The sequence below is a fragment of the Sarcophilus harrisii genome, chromosome 2 (assembly GCF_902635505.1).
Source record: "Sarcophilus harrisii chromosome 2, mSarHar1.11, whole genome shotgun sequence".
NCBI classification, from domain to species: domain Eukaryota; kingdom Metazoa; phylum Chordata; class Mammalia; order Dasyuromorphia; family Dasyuridae; genus Sarcophilus; species Sarcophilus harrisii.
This window is the reverse complement of record NC_045427.1, coordinates 483,289,060-483,306,200: the sequence shown is the minus strand read 5'-3', so window position 1 is coordinate 483,306,200 and position 17,141 is coordinate 483,289,060. Positions and strand designations below refer to the sequence as shown.

At 43.1% G+C, this 17,141-nt stretch overlaps 1 protein-coding gene across 5 annotated transcripts in view; it reads left to right on the top strand.

Moving 5' to 3' along the window:
- Nucleotides 1–17,141, top strand: part of RAPGEF1 (Rap guanine nucleotide exchange factor 1) — a 183,053-nt gene that overhangs the window by 146,275 nt on the left and 19,637 nt on the right. For 3 of the 5 annotated variants that reach the window (XM_031954875.1, XM_031954876.1, XM_031954874.1), the window contains 6 exons: nt 2,704–2,976; nt 7,187–7,266; nt 8,992–9,103; nt 11,138–11,213; nt 12,496–12,580; nt 16,860–16,952. In XM_031954875.1, the coding sequence (XP_031810735.1) occupies nt 2,704–2,976; nt 7,187–7,266; nt 8,992–9,103; nt 11,138–11,213; nt 12,496–12,580; nt 16,860–16,952 (719 nt within the window). The remainder of the gene's footprint in view (nt 1–2,703; nt 2,977–7,186; nt 7,267–8,991; nt 9,104–11,137; nt 11,214–12,495; nt 12,581–16,859; nt 16,953–17,141) is intronic. The other 2 variants (XM_031954877.1, XM_012553967.3) reach the window with 1 other exon arrangement.

Sequence of the window (17,141 nt, the reverse complement as noted above, 5' to 3'; positions counted from 1 at the left end):
AGGTAGGTCTAGCTATAGTCCCCTTCTCTTCCCAAGGGAGGTCTCCCCCACCTCCATCCCAAGCCAAGAGCTTAAGCCTAAAGGCAGCAACAGTGGGACAATGAAATGCCAACTGACAGAAGCCAGGTCCCTCAAACTGCTGAGCCTGAGGGATGATGACTTACCAGGGATTTAACTTTCTCTGCCAGAGAGAACATGGAAGTGGTGCCTTTATTCTAAGCAGCTGAAAGTAAATACAGAGATAAAAGCTGTCAATGATAGTTGGTCAGCAGCATTTAGGAAGGGCCCACAAAATGCATTCATTCAGTTATTCTTTAAATAGATATTTACTGAGCATATCTCTGTTCGAGGTACTATGGAAAGTATGTAGTTACTGCTCATGTGGAACATACAGTCTGAAGCCCGGGAGGTAAAAAGAATTGACATTTATATTATGGTTTAAATTTTGCAAAACACTTTACATAGCATTCTCATTTCAAGACTATCAGGTTGATAGTATGGATATTATCCCCATTTTACAGATGAGAAAAGGAAGACTCAGACATTAAGTGACTTCCCAGCTGTTGAGTTTCAGCATCAGATGTTGAGCCTGGGACTTTTGATTGCAAGAATGACATTCTTCCATTATTCTGAACTCTAGACGATATACTTACATTCCTTCCTTTATCATCTAACATTTGTCAAGTACACTGTGTTAGAGACATATGCAAATACTTTCACTGTCAGGCAACCAGTGCTATGAATGACACAGACAAAAAAAGTAATTTACATTTATGTAGCCCTTTATAAATGTAGTATGTTTGTAAAGGGCTTGCCTCACAGCAACCCTATAAAGTCGAATTCACAAATAAATTCAAAAGGACACGTTTCCTCCAGACCTCAGTCAGACAGCCTGAGAAGGAAGCATGGGATACAGTCTTGGTGAGTTTCTTTTCATTCCAGTCAATACTAACTGCCCACAGGAATGGTCTAGCTTAGGGTCTTAGCCACAGAGGCTGTTGAATAAAGGCTGGTTGAATTTAAGTGTTTTGTATGAGCTGATAGCTTCGGAGATTTGTGAGAGACTAAGGGTGCTGTTCTTCCCTGCTGTGTAAAATTGGACTAAGATCTCTCCCAACTCTGGCCCTCTTTGGGGGCCCGGGTAATGCTGTGAAGCTAGTGTCATCCTCACCCTCCCTTGTTTCCATGGGGACAGAAATTTCAGTGCATTAGCCAGATGATAAATGTGTCTGTCCCATTTGCATTTGGTTTCACTCTGAAATGCTGTTACTTCCTTCCTATCCCAGCTTTCTAATGAGGTTAAAGCAGAGGCCTCCTTTGTGCCAGGCACTGTGCTGCACACTTTACAAATAGGATTTCATTTGATCCTCACATCAGCCCTGGGAGGTAGATGGTATGGCAGTGACTTAAACATTTTCATAAGTATGTAAGTCTGAATTTGAACTCAGTTCTTCCTCTTATTATCCTCTCCCCCAGCCCACCTCAGTGCAGAGGAAAAGGGAGTCATTAGCAGTAGTGCTCACAGGACAGGTAGCGCTGCACCCCGTTGCCCAAGGAAAGGGAACTCCGGATCTCCGTTTGCATGTAGATTGTGGTGCCCGCCTTCTTTGCTTTGGAGGGCAGCATGCAGAACCGCCTGCTTGTGGTCTAGGACCCCGTCACCTACGCGACGCCTCCTCCTCACTCGCATGTCCGTATTTACCAGTAAAGATGGGAAGAGAATGTACTCTAGTATGAGGGTGGATTGGTACAGAAAAGGACCCAGATCAGTTGGGCCAGAGCCCAGAGCACATGAAAGTATACTTTGATATGTCATTGGAAAGGTAGGTCTAGCTATAGTCCCCTTCTCTTCCCAAGGGAGGTCTCCCCCACCTCCATCCCAAGCCAAGAGCTTAAGCCTAAAGGCAGCAGCAGTTTCTCAGCTCCCTGACAGAGAGTAACCAGAAGGGTGGTTCACTTAGAAATTCTCTTTAAAGTTGGAGTAGCATCCATGGGTTTTCAGAACATGTGTTTTGGTAGCTAAATTCCTGGAGCTTTTTATTAAGCTTTTATACTTTGCCTAATTCTCAGAAGTTTTGAGATGGCTTACAAGCTACAAAAAGAAATAAACAAAACTATTAAGGATAAAATGAAACTGAGGTTTCACAAAGGAGGTAGAGGTGCTCAAGATGACACAGTTACTATTATTATCAGACCCTGAATTTGAACCCAAGATTCCTGGCTACTAAATCATCATCAAAAATCATCATCAAAAATTAAAACCCCATTTGCTAAAAACAAAAATACTTACAAACCTGAGCATTTTCTACTAAAAGAAAACATATAACTTCATTTGTCCTCTTCCTGAGACTTGAAATGTTTAGCAGCTAAATCCTTCTGTGTCCCTAAAATGGGAAATTTCTCAACACAGGTACAGTGTATGTCTAGCAGTCCAAGTCTTTTATGGGAAACTGTGTAATCTCTTATACAGTAAGGAGTTGTGAGTCAGAGTGGGAATCTTAAAAAAAATTTTTTTTAAGGTAGAAATCTTGTATTTAGCATCCTGTTCTGGTAATCCTTTTTTTAAAAAATTCCGAAACTAGCTACTCAGCTATGGTTAATCTAATTACTTTTTCTTTTGTCTGTCTTTTCTCCCTTTCATGTATGTGTGTGTGTGTGTGTGTGTGTGTGTGTGTGTGTGTGTGAGTGATTTGCCTCCTTTAGTATAAATCTGTGTTTAGGTCCTACTCCCAGGACTTCATGCCTCACAACCAAGCTTCCGTTCCACCTTTCCTCTCGTCTACCTCCTCTTCCTCTCCACATTTCCCACCTGTCCACCAGTCTCAGAGCTCTGACCTAGCAGTGCCAACCACAGCCAGCCTGCCTCCCAGCACTGTGGATGGGCCCAATTCCTGTTCTCAGGAGAGCAACTTGAATGGGAATTCTGTCTACCTTCCTTCTGAAACCTCTTTCACTGATTCTCTCCAGACGCCTTCGGTGAGACTTCAAAAAAATGCAACTTCCCATAGGACTGTGAACTTTTTTAGTGTTATTTAATTTTTCTAAACTACCATCCCTTCCCTTCCTTTCCTTATCCTAGTGACAAAATCAGGAGTCTGTATGATAGTGAAATAGCAAAACTAGATTGTGTGTGCATGTGTGTGTGTGACAGATAGAAACAGAGACACAGAAAGAGAAACAGAGAAGGAAGGAGAGAAAAGACAGGGACAGAAAGAGAGAGAAACAGAAGCAAAGAGAGAAGAAGAAAGAGAAACAGAGAGAAGGAAGGAGAAAGAGAGAGATTTCAGTTAGGAAAGTATAGTTGTAGCACAGAGGTCACTTATTGTGAGAGTGAGATAACCTGGGTTGAAATATGTCCTTTTATGACCTTGAGAAAATTGCCTCCCTGACTGGCTTGCAGTTTCCTTACTGTAAAATGAGGAGGCTGGGTTAAATTTCTATATTTTATGAAATCCCTTCTGACACTAACATTCCATGAGATTGTGAAATAACATTGCCTGTGTGGAAACACAGTATCTATGCTAAAATTCAGTTTGTATGTAACAAGATTCACCTCAAGCCAGTCAGTCAAATGGAATTTAGTAAGCACCAATTGTTTGCCAGGCACTATGCTAAATACTGGGGATACAAAAAGAGACAGAAGATAACCATCGTTTATAGGTAAATGGGACCAGTATAATAAAAATGACAATTTTATCCAAACTAATTTATATATTCAGTGCCATCCCAATTAAATTACCAAAAAATTATTTTACTGAATTAGAAAAAATAACAAAAGTCAAGATATCATGGGAAATAATTGGGGAGGGGAGCAAATGAAGATTTAGCAGTATCAGATTTTGAACTATATTATAATGTAGTAATTACCAAAACTATCTGGTACTAACTAAGATATAGAAAAGTAGATCAATGGAACAGAGTAGACATACTATTTACACAAGGAAATATAACCTTGCATTTGACAAGCGTAAAGACTTAAGATTTGGGGACAAGATTCATTATTTGATTAAAATCACTGGAAAAATGGGATAGCAAGATGGCAAAAACCAGGCATAGACAATTATCTTATACTGTTTACAAGATGAGGTCAAAATGGATATATAACCTAGATATAAAGAAAAATACTACAGAAAAATTAAAAGAACAAGGAACATATTACTTAGCAGACTTAGGGTAGACACAGAATTGATAAATAAACAAGACAGAGCATAAAGTTAGGTATAAAATGGATAATTTTGATTACATTAAAAAAGTTTCAAATCTAGTCTCCAACACTTCATACTTATTAGCTGTATGATTCTGGGCAAGTCACTTAACCCCATTTGCTGAAAACAAAAAACAAACAGAACAGTAACAGTTTTGTACAAAAGAGTCTCTGCTCTCAAGGAGCTTACATTCTAGTAGGGCAAATGATTGGGAGAGGGAAGGCCCTAAAATTAAGAAGAGTTGGGAAAGACTTCCTGTAGAAGATGGGCTTTTAGTTGAGACTTGAAGGAAGCCAGGAGGTGGAAATGAGAAGGAAGAACATTGCAGCCTGAAGTTTGGAGATGGAGTGTCTTATTTGAGGAACAGAAAGGTCACCAGATTGAACAGCTCATGTTGGATTGGAAGGTGTAAAAAGACTGGCCATCCCAGAGGTGGGGATAGGGAAGTGGGGGGATTCTTCCCAGATATCATAGGTAATCATTCAGAGGCAAGTAACCAGCCAGATTTCATCATCTGTTAAAGAAAATTCAGCTCGGATTCTGGTTCTGTTTATCAATTATCCCGTTTTCTTTTAAGTTGTGTCTCCTTGGGAAGGGCCTTGAGACCCCGGAAGGCCAGTGGCTGTGGTCAGCACGATGCTGCTCTGGTGATAGAAGGGGCAGAGAAATTCCAAGGTTGCCTTTGCTGAGTGGTTCTCCCAAGGTTACTAGGTGTGTGTCTACCCTGCGGCCACACCTTCTCTCTCCAGGGGACGTCTTCTCCAGCTGCCCTGAGAGATGCCCATTCCCCCTGCCGTGTGCTCCTTGCTGTCCTAGGACCCTTCAAGATGGCCTTCTTGGTCGTTCCTCTGAGAGCAGTCAGGAGGATGCTTGCATTTATGGTACCCTAGGGCAGAGGCCAGAGCTGGGGATGGGGCCCCACAGGATAGGATTCCCCACGAGCAAAAACACGCTTCCTCTCTAGTTGAGTAAGGATCTGCCCTGTCGGCTGCTCTCATGGACTTGAAGAGCCGCAGCCGGTCTCCGACATGCTCGTGTTTCCTTTCATCCTGTCTCCCATAGAGTGAAAATGCCAGTGAGGATGCTGGGGAGGGTGAATATGTCAATCTCTATTCCTCTGGCCAAAGCAACGGGGAAGCCCCTGGCTCTGCAGGAGTAAGTAGCGTGCAGAAGGCAGCAGCAGCTTTGGGGCATGCTGAGCTCACCTGGGGGCAGCCTCCATCATCAGGATGCTTCTGTGGGGCTGGGCTGGCCTGCCCACTGCCATGTGAATGGTGGGCAGCCCCATTCAGATGGAGAACAGAAACATCTTTGCAGCTTTCAGGGTTTGGGGACCCTTTTCTTGGTGGCAGTTTTCCTTTGGTATTTGCTCAGATGCACGTGGCAGTTGTAGTGATAGGTCCGGCCCTTGTACCCATATGTCTCTGTGGAGCTTTTCTTCTCCCACCTTTTATGGTAAAGAGCCTCCCTTCCCCACCCAGGATAACTCCTCCCACAACAAGACCTCCCTTACCAAATCGTTTCCTCTTCCTCCTCTTCAGCATGTGCTCTGATCCTACATTAGTACATTCCTCCAAGGATTCTGGATGTGGCGCCCACATTGCACATGTAGCCATTGACGGATTGTTTGACATTTTGCTCTTCATTCCATCTTGCTTCCATTCATGACACTCAAGGAACGACAGTTTTGCTGAAAATTCTTTCTGGGTTTGATTTAGTCAAGTAGGCTCAAGTTAAAAAGCATCCTTCTTCAGAAACTGCAACAATGGGAAAATGGAGTAACATGAGAAGGCTTTCCTAAGGCCATCTACTGGGTCCTTACTTTTGCCTGGGCCACCGATACCACAAGTTTTGACCCTATCATTTGTTATCGAGCACTTAGTCTTGATCCCATCACACAAAATGTTGAACTTTTTTTAAGACAAACCCAAAGTCTTACCAAGTCTCCCTTATTGACCCCATCTTCCTTCCCCTCCCCCAAAAAATTCTTCTGTGTTAAGACTGAGCTCAAAGTTTACAAAGTTATAGTTCATCTCAGAATGTCAAGGCCCTTACACCTGATAGACCTGGGTCTGCTAAGGGAGCTGGGATATTATTTTCCTAGTGCTCCCAGTCTAAAGTCATCATTCCCCTCTCATGGCCTGGTCCAATTCCATCTCTACAGGAGAGAAGAAAAATTCTGATTTACTTTTCTTGGCTGTTTTCCCTTTTTGATAAATGGCTAACTTCAGGTTCCACATTTTTCTTCATTTTGAATTCACTCTCCTGCTGCCATACTGTATACATTCGAATTATTCTGCTTCCAGCATCATCTCCAGTACAAAAAACCACAATGTTGGAGTTTCATTATTTTTGCAGTTGCATTAGTTAGGAGACCCTGAGAAGGAGAAAGTAGGAGAAGAGATCTTACACATCTAGACCTAGATTAGTGTAAACCTTGAATCTCATGAAAGTCAAAGTACTTGAATTTTCAATGTGTATTTCCATTGGGATGAAACCAGTATTTTACATACAATCATGAACTAGTCATGTGAATTCAAATAGGGTAGCCACTTTAAGGGATTCATTATGCACTTGTGTGAATATGTTTTGGCAAAGCGATTACAGGGAATGAAAAATGGAAAAGACATTTGGAACAATGACCAAGATGACTTGAACTTAGTCACGATAGAACATAAGGCTTTTCAGGAACTAGAAAGTAAGCAAAGGTTTCTTGAGAAATCTTTCAAAAGGAAATTGATTTATTTTATTTTGTTCAGGTTGGCAGCTGATATGTATTATAATTATTGGTATTATTTCATAGGGTCAGAAAGAAATCAAAAGGTATGACATTAGACTCAGGGGAAGTCACAAATTTCCCATGTAATTAACTCTGAGGTCCCATCATTGAATCTCATAAGTTTTAATGCACGCAAGAATACTGGGAGACCAGAGCAATCCTAGTGCCAAGATTAAAACAGAACCTTGTTTTGTTTTTTAAGGAATCACCAGCTACAAAAGATGGACATCCCAAAGATTCCTCTTCACATGGTGGGAAAGAAAACAGAGAAGGTGGTGAAAGGTAAGAAATGTGCCCACTTGAGCCATCTCCTCTGCTTCATTTTATTCTGTCCCATGGATTCCCTCAATAAAAAATCAGAGGTCAGTCAGATCCATGAATAGATGGAGTCTCCTCCCTGTCACTTAGGACATCAGTGTACCTGGACTTTGCTTTATTGGAATGAGAAAGACTACAAGGGCTGCTCCAATTTTAAGGGATTTTTTTAGTTAGGAAAGATGATTTTTTCATTCTTTTTAAATGAGTTAGCAAATAATGGTGCCAGAACATCTAATTTGTCTTGGCTCTGCCCTCCATGGACTGAACAATGTAACTTTCAGAGTTTCAAAGTCCTCTCAAAGGAAAGACAAAATTAGTCACAATGCCCAGTTCAGAACAGATTTTCCTCTCCTATATTCTTTTATGAGCTGCAGACAGGCCATCTATAAGGCAGATGCTTAGAGCTCTAATTTCTAGAGATAGGGATATGATTAAGCTGCTATTTTCCCTAAAGGTGACATAGTGGTTCTCAACCTGGAGACCCAAGGGGGTTATGGATAAATTTCTGGCCATCTTTGAACTTGAGTGAAAAGAAAAAAAATTACATATTATTTTCACTCGCTGAAATTTAGCATTTTCTTCACTGTTGAAAAATATTATGAGAAGGGTCTAACACACAAGGTAAAGAACTTCCATTCTAGCAGAAAGAATACTGGTGTGGGGGTCAGATGACCCAAGAGTTAGTTCTGATTCCATAACAACTTGTAAATTATATAACTGATTTCAAATTGGCTTCAGACACTGGACTATCTATATTACCCTAGACAAGTCATTTAAACTCTGTTTGCCTCAGTTTCCTCATCTGTAAAATAGGAATAATGATAGTACTCACCTCCCAAAGTGGGTTGTGAGCCTCAGATGAAATTATATCTGTCAGTGCCTAGCACATAGTAGGCACTATATAAATGCTAGCTATCATCATCATCATCATCATCATCATTTATTATTACCCCCTCTGGGCTTCATTTTCCTTAACTCTAAAATAGAGGTTGACTTTTAAGTCTCTTCTACTTTTAAATCTATAAACCTATGAAATATTCTCATTTTAAGTCACTTTATACAAGCAAGAATGCAGTATTTTAATCCACATTAGATTCATCCAAATCCAGTAGCTATTTTGACAAAATTCTACTAAAATTTAACAATCTGCAATGTGGATTTTTTAAATCATCCAAAACCAAAATATTTTAATTGACCAGAATCATGTTTTTGTGGGTTTTTTTTTTTAAATAAATAGGAGATAACTGCAGAGATATAGCTGAAGTTTCTCATTTTACAGATGAAGAAACCGAGTCCCATGGAAGGAACCTGTATTTTATCCAAGGTCACATAGCCAATCAGTCACAGACCAGCACTAGCTAAAGTGAAAAATGTCCTAACTTCCCATTCCCACACTTAGTGACATATATACTCATAGAGGAACTTGTCTTCCCCATTAGAAAAGAAGCGAGAAGAAGGATGTGTTTTGTTTTTTTTTTCCCTTTGGTACTTGTGTCCTCAGTTCCTGACACAGTCAGAGCTTAATAAATACTTGTTGGTGGATTGATTCTGTCATGACTCCCTTTTACCTCTTAGGCTTAGTGAAGCCTAGAGAGTGAAGCTCATCCATCACCCGCACCCACTTATTGCTTCCTTCACTGCCTGTTCCCGAATCTCTGAGAGCCTTGACCATCATTCTTCCTCTTCCAGGCAGCTGAAGTCCCCCGATGGTTTGGAATCGACCCAGTCAGAGGAGGAAGTGGATGAACTCTCTCTGATTGACCACAATGAAATTATGGCTAGGTTGACGTTAAAACAAGAGGTGGGTAATTTAAGCTGTTCCCTTCAGAAAAAAAGCCCAGTTTCAGAGGATTTTACACAGCTGCAAAGAGGGGGAAATGGGCTTTGAGTGGTTTCCAGCCTCCAAGGAACTTAAATAGCAAAGACTACATGATTGAGGCTAGCCCACGCTAGCAGAGACTGTAAGGATTCCCACCAGCTGGTGAAAATGGCAGTCATTGCTCCAAGAGCCTAAAATAAGAAAGACGAGGTGATTGAGCCTCGCCCACGCTACCAGAGGCTGTGGGGAGTCCCCCCGACTGGTGAAAATGGCAGTCACTGCCCTGCCTTGTACAGCAGCACCAGAATGACTTCTCTGCATCTTCAGGCCATCACGCCACCACGGGTTTCCTTCACCTCTTACCTTTTTGTTGATGCACATGACTGAGTAAATAATATACTAAGCTTAGTGCTGGGAAGATACGACTTCAGATCATTTCATCTCTCTGAGCCTCAATTTCTGCAAAACAACTAATCCTCCCTGTCGTGCCTTCTTCAGGGAGCAGATGTGTGACACAGCTGGGATGATGTATAAAAAGTGCTTTGCAAACTTGAAAGACCTCTGGCAACATTGGCTATAATTGTTTTCAAATAGTTGATAGAGAACCATCTTGAAGTCAGAGGGACTTGAATCCAATTCTGCCTCTAGATATAAGTGACCAGGCAAATCATTTGCCCCCTCAGTGCTCTTGGCAACTCCCTGTGGCCTGCATTGACAGAGTTTCTGATGCTGGTGAAATCATGTCTGTTTGCTGCCCCCACCATCATCACCCTATTTCTGAGCACCCTATTTCTGAGCCATGGGAATGGACTGCTGCCCATCTCTGTTACTAAGTGGCACTTTAGAGAGTAGCCTGGCTGGCCCTTAAGGAGCTTGCCCTGCTTCTGGGCAGGCAGATAGACAGCCTTCTTGGTATACTGATGTTCTGACTCAGGGATGCTAGAGTAATTCATTCATCTTGAAAAGCTTTCAGCATGTCAAGGAGTATGGAAGGGCAGCAATGTATCAGTGGCCAGCACTTACAGGAGGCTCACTCTGACAGCTGGAATCTGCTGAAGAGAGGGCTAAGCCATTAATAATCCCCTAAGTGCTCTTTCATGACCCTAGCCAGAATTTCACCTGAAAAATCATATTATGGGCCCATCCACCCTGCAGCTAGAAATGGAAGGTGCTTCCAGCACTCCGGATGGAGGGAAGGCGTAAGTGCCCGAGGATCCAGGTGCTACACAAGAGTGTTTGCCCTAAGCATGAAGAGGACAGGGATATTTGATCTTGATTTGGCTCCAAAAAGACACAATGCACAAATGTGTGGTGGTTAGGGCCTGGGCTGTGAGACCCTGACAGCAAGCTTGTGACTCTCTTTTGTTCCCTTCTTCATCCAAACAAGGAATACTAGACTCGACTCCCCTAGGTCTTAGGGGGTTGAATGTTAGCTGAATAAAGGATAAGGTTCTCTGTTGTCCCCCAGGAAAAGGGCTTGTGGAGATGCTGTTGTTGCCGAGTAGTGATCAGCAAAACACCTGTTCTGGCAGCCGCTTGTGAAGCCGCTTAGAAGAATGGGATGAACCTGAACCCTTGGGGGGGTTGGGGGGGGGGGGGGCTGATGCCCACCTCAGCCATTTCCCTTCTCACTGCTCGTTTTTCAGAGCATCTATTAAAGCCTTCCCATCTTATTTGTTGCTTGAATTCTACTTTAATTCAACACATACTAACAAGACATGGAGATGAAGTAGTATTGTCCCATTGTCAGGAGGCTTGGTTTCCTCTGAGAACCCCAAATTCTTACCCCCATTTCCTGCACATAAAGATGAACTCATGTCTGTGACCCCAAGAGTCCTGTTTTTCCACTCTTGACCTCTGAGGTAGGCCCTCCATTAGGTTATATTATGACTTTTTTATTCAGCAATCTCTCAAGTGTGACAGCCCTAACTATCTTGTATCTTTTTGTGTTCACCAGCACAGAGACTTAGGAGCTTCCCCTCAGCCCCTTAACATCCATATGTGTTTTCATTTCAGGGTGATGATGGGCCAGATGTCCGTGGGGGATCTGGGGATATATTGCTGGTCCATGCAACTGAGACCGATAGAAAAGGTGAGTGAACTGAGCTGTTATGGAGTGAGAACCTGCAGTGCTGTTTAGCTCTGGCCTATACCCATGAGGCAAGAACATGATGCTGCAGAATCCAGTCTTGGTTCGGCCTTCTCCAGACTGGTAGCATCCTCTGTGTCCTGAGCTTGGCCTGCACCCAGGCAGGAGCCAGTCTTTTTCAGGCAAATGAGCACAGAGCAATCAGAAAATTCATCCCTAGCGCTAGAAGAGCATTGCCAAATGGCTCATCTCATTGGGTCACCAGCATCATCTTTGTAAGAGAGGGACAATGAGCCATTGTTGCACGCTTCCTCATGAACCCTGTACTTCATCTCACTATATTAATGCAGCCACAAGCTGTGAGGGCTCCATTCATGTGCATCCCTAGGAGATTGTTGGAAATGAGTTCATTGTCCTCTCTGGTGAAAGAGAACAAATAGAGGAGGCCCTTAATCTCTCTGGCTTTTCCCTTTCTTTGTCTATAAAATGAGGAAACTGGATCAGATGATCTATCAGGCAACAAATACCCCTGCCGTGCATTAGGGACACAAAGACAAAAAGGGGGCAGTTAGAAGGAGCAGTGGATAGAGTTGGGAGGATCCGAGTTCAATCCGGTCTCAGACATTTAACACTTCCTAGCTATGTGATCCTGGGCAAGTCGCTTAACCCCAAATGCCTCAGCAGAAAAAAAAAAAAAAAAAAATGGAAGAGTCCCTGTCCTCTGGGACCTTTTATTCCAGCAGATCCCTCTCCAGGACCTCAGCCTCCCATCCTCTGCACAGAAATGCCTGATTCTCTCATGCTCATAGAAACACTGCCCTCCTAGGAGGAGCTGAGATGTGAGAGAAGTGCCCCCGGGGCAGAAGAAAAACCTCACAGAAAGAGAGGAGGGCCAATTTGCAGTGGAGACCCAGTTTCACACCCCCCCCCTCCAACCTGCAGACCCCAGATGGGCATTTATTTAGCCCCTCTTTCCTTTCCTTGTCTAAGCTAATCAAAGGTGCCAGGCTGCAAGCAGGCCAGCAGAACAGATTCAAATGAAACCAGAAAATGTTAACAAGATAACTCAGTACAGATAACACAGATAATGCGACTTTGTGGTTGTCTAAGTCAGTGTTTGATGCCACTGGCCTGAATATTTTTTTAGGTTCCTTCTAGGTCTAAATCTTTAACCCTGTGAATTAAGACTTTGGGGGTCCTTTTGGGCGGGGCTAGGAGTTCAAAACAAATAGGGTGTTGTCATATGATGGCCTGGTGAATGATCACTTTTTTCCCTCTTTTTTAGACTTGGTTTTGTACTGTGAAGCCTTTTTGACAACCTACAGGACATTTATCACCCCTGAGGAACTCATTAAGAAGCTACAGTATAGATATCCTTTATGTACTGCTCTCAGTAATGTTCAGGTCCTTTCCCATCCCCTGCCCCCCACTTGCAGAGTTCTGAGGGGGCTGAGAAGGAAAGGTTCTATTAGCCAGGGGGTGGTGATTAAAGGGAGTTTTCAATGTGATCTGTCTTGGGGAACACAGGTTTCGGCCATGTCCCACTCCTTGTGCCACCTTTGCATCATGAGCTTAATCTAAAAGAGCTGAGGTGCAGTCTGGAGCCTCTGCAGAAGAAAGGGTATCCTGGCTGGAAAGGCCCTGAAAACATGCCATCCGAGGATTGGCCGGAAGGACCTTAGGAAGAGGAGACATGGGGAGGGACATGTGATTATCATCTTCAGGTATTTGAAGAATAAAATGTGGAAGGCAGATTTAACTTGGAAAAGCAGCATGGTATAATGGCAATAATGAGCAATGATAGCCTTCAGAAAAAGCCCGTATTACTGCTTGTCAGGGATAATAGAGGGAATTGCGGTTCAGGTAGGTTTAAGTTCGATGACCTCTGAAGTCTCTTCCATCTCTGAGCTTCTGTAAATGCTCACACGGATTGGCCTTAGTCTTGGCAGTTGTAAGCATCTTCATCATTCCAAGCTTGCTCAGCCATGAGGTATCAGTCTGCTTAGAGTTCTCACTCTAAAATGGTGGGAGATCCTGAATGAGGAGGTGGAGGGGCTACAGAGCATCATTTACCCTACCTCCCTTCAACCCCCTTAACTTTGGACAGTCAGAAGTGATCTTTCTAGAGGAGGCAGGAAGTGGTTCAAACTGGCTAATTGATAGTAGTCATTTCTAGATAATATGGCAATTGTGTGAGCACTCTTCCCCGCCTCCCACCCACCCACATGTCCACACCCGAGCCCTTCCCAGGACTTAGAAGCTTTGGCCCTGCTGGGTGGTCCTCTCAGATCCAGTAGGGACCAGCTCTGGGCTACCAGAGCCCTGTCAAACTGTGTAGATGCCTTGGTCTTGATAACCAAGATCTTTCATGAGGTTGTTCTGAAGAAAGCCCTAGAGAAATGAGTTGGTATCATAAGAGTAGTTAGACTGAGCTCTTCCCCAGCCACTGATTGACCGAACAGAGATGGGGCAGCTGGGAGCATTTGGACTGCAAGAGAGGCTTGGCGGTGACCACTTTCTCCAGATGTCTGAAGAGCTGCACAGGAGAAGGGGCCTCCCAGAGGCATAACCTGCAGCAGAGGTGAAACCCTAGCTCTGGATGAAAAACTAATGATAAGGACCATTTTCTCCTCTCTCCATTGGGGCTTCTAGAGACCACTCCTTGTGGGGCTGCCCACAGAACCCACAGGCCTCTCCCTTCTCTCTTCCTAAACCTCGAGTCTCCCTGAGCTGTTTCCCCAGGAAGCTGTGATGGCTGTAGCCTCGTAGCTCAATACTTCCATCTGCTGGATGGATGCAGTTATTTCAACACAAAGCCAGAATCCCACTTCACTGACCATTTCTTTTCTTTTTTTTAGTTTTTTTTTTTTTTTTTAATATAGCTTTTTATTTACAAGATATATGCATGGGTAACCCTCTCCCCCAGATGGCAGATAGACCAATACATGTTAAATATGTTAAAGTATATGTTAAATCCAATATATGTATGCATATCTATACAGTTTTTTGCTGCACAAGAAAAATCGGACTTAGAAATAAGGTAAAAATAACCTGAGAAGGAAATCAAAAATGCAAGTGGACAAAAACAGAGGGAGTGGGAATGCTATATTGTGGTTCACACGCATTTGCCAGAGTTCTTTCGCTGGGTGTAGCTTCATTATTGAACAAATGGAACTGATTTGGTTCATCTCATTGTCAAAGAAGGTCACATCCATCAGAATTGATCATCATATAGTGTTGTTGTTGAAGTATATAATGATCTTCTGGTCCTGCTCTCAATTCATATAAGTCTCTCCAGGCCTTTCTGAAATCATCCTGTTGGTCATTTCTTACAGAACCATAATATTCCATAACATTCATATACCACAATTTATTCAGCCATTCTCCATTTGAGGGCATCTAGTCATTTTCCAGTTTCTGGCCACTACAAACAGGGCTGCCACAAACATTTTTGCACATGTGAGTTCCTTTCCCTTCTTTAAGATCTCTTTGGGGTATAAGCTCAGTAGTAACACTGCTGGATTATGCTCAGTTTGATAACTTTTTGAGCATAGTTCCAAATCACTCTCCAGAATGGTTGGATGCATTCACAATTCCACCAACAATATATCAGTGTCCCAGTTTTCCCTCCAGCATTCAGCATTATCTTTTCCTGCTACTGACCATTTCTTTGCCCTGGGACCCTGCTACTTCACTAGTTCAGTATCTCCACCTACCACTTCTGCAATACCTTCTCTTGGAAGTAGTTTTTCCCTGCTGGCCTGCCTTTAAATCCTGTAAGTTCATTTATTTATTTATTTTTTAGGTTAAGTATGTACAATCCTTTTAAACCTATTTTCATATTTATCTTGTTATGCAAGAAAAATAAGACTAAAGGGGGGGGGGAATCACAAGAAAAAAAACAAACAAAAAAAGATGAAAATATTATACTTGAATCCACATTCAGTTCTCTGTCTGAATGTAGATGGCTTTTTCCATCCCAAATCTGTTGAAATTGCTTTAAGTCTTGTAAATTTGAAGCCTAAAAATATATCCTCTGAGCGAAATCCAATGTGCCAGTCATTGATATGAATAAAAAAGGCCTGGTCATTTTACTTTGTCTAAAGGCCAAAACAGGAGTCTGCTGGGTGATAACAGCTGCTAAAGAAAAAGGCTTAGGGGATCTTCCACCTCTGCCCTAGACCTGTAATGAAAGAGGGTTCTACACTGGGCCTCAGGCAGTTTTCTACTATCAGTCCTAAACAAATTGTGGATACACTTCTGTGAAAGGAGTTTCCACACCAGGAATTACCTACCACACTATTGGTGTCAGAGGCACAGAGCTCCCCCTAGCCCCAGATTTGAAGAACAAAATGAGGTGATGGTCCCATCATACTCTGCAAGAGTTAGTCTTAGGACTGTGGAGCTGGAGCTAGAAGGGGCCTCTAAGGCCTCATGGTCCATCTCCATTTATAGAGAAAGAATCTAAGGATCAGAGAGCCACAGAAGTCCCAGTGTGCACAATCAGGGTCTTCACCCTGGTCTCCATGACTACAAGTCTAGTACCACCTCATAGTTCAAAACAGAGCTTCTCCATCTTTTATGACTCCTGGACCTTTTCCCAGAATAATGTTTTCAAATACATAAAATAAAACACAGAGGATGGCAAAGAAAAGCAATCAGGCTGAAATACAAGTTATCAGGATGATTGTAAAACAGGTTCACAGAATCCCAGCTGAGAACCCTTGCCTGTCCTGAAGTCATCTTAGGTGCCTGTCTGTATATATACACACACACACACACACACACACACACACACATATACATACACCTTTTGGCCAGGGATCTAGAGAGTCTGGAGCACCAAGGGGAGTGAGACCGGGAGGCTCTGATAACGCCTCCCAGAAGATGGTCAAGGGAGCCTGGAGAAGAGATGACTTAGGGGGAGCTCCAATGTCTCCGGGTAGCTCAAGGATTGTCACATGGGAGGGGAAGCAGACATTCTATGTAGCCCCTGAGTGTGGGGAGTCACAGAGATGTAAAGCCAATCTGGTTAGAAACAAGCTTAAAAATCAAGGCTAATACCCTCTTTTTACAGATGAGGAAATTGGAACCCAGACTGAAATCACACAGGTAGCCTGCAGCAGAGTCAGGGTATTCAAAGCCAACTTGTCTGTCCAGATCTAGGGCAAGAGACTGTGCTGAGTCTCCCTGCCCAAGAAAACAGTTGGCATCAGCCTGTCCAACAGTGGACTTGGCTGTCTTATGAGACAGTGAGCTTCCCTTCTCTGGAAATTTAGAATATGTTCTTGCACAGAGTAGGAGGTTGGATCCAGAGGCCCTTCTGATCCTAAGAATCTGTGGTTAGGACACAGGATTGAGACCCTCACACACCACTTGCTGCCCATTCCCCTCAGGAGTTTTCAAAAGTAGCTTTTCAAAAGTAGCTTTCACTTTGATCCTTTGATCCTTCTCTGTATCCTTAAGGCAGAATTGGACACTAAGACCCCATAAGACTGGATTGACTTTTCCTGCCCTCCGGCCTTACTATAAGTTCATCTTACTAAAAACTAAGCTGATTTGGTTGTCAGAAACAGCCCAGCCAGAAAGAGTCCTCTGAGTCCTGCAAGGTTTCAAAACAAGAGTTAACTTCCTTAACACATGCTCCACATATGAGAAGTTCTGCCCCTTCCCAGACACATTCAAGAAGCGAGTCAGCAAGAATACTTTCTTCGTGCTGGTGCGGGTAGTGGATGAACTGTGGTAAGCATTCTGGTTCCCCTCATTTTCATCAAGGAGCAGGGTTGGGTACAGAAGAAAGAACACAAGCCAAAGGCAAAATCTTTAGATTGGGGTGTTCCATGACATTTCCCCTTCTGGGAGGGTTTGCCCCCTAGGTTTGTCTGCACCTTCTCTATATACTAGTCCTGGCTTCCAGGACTATAGTCTCAT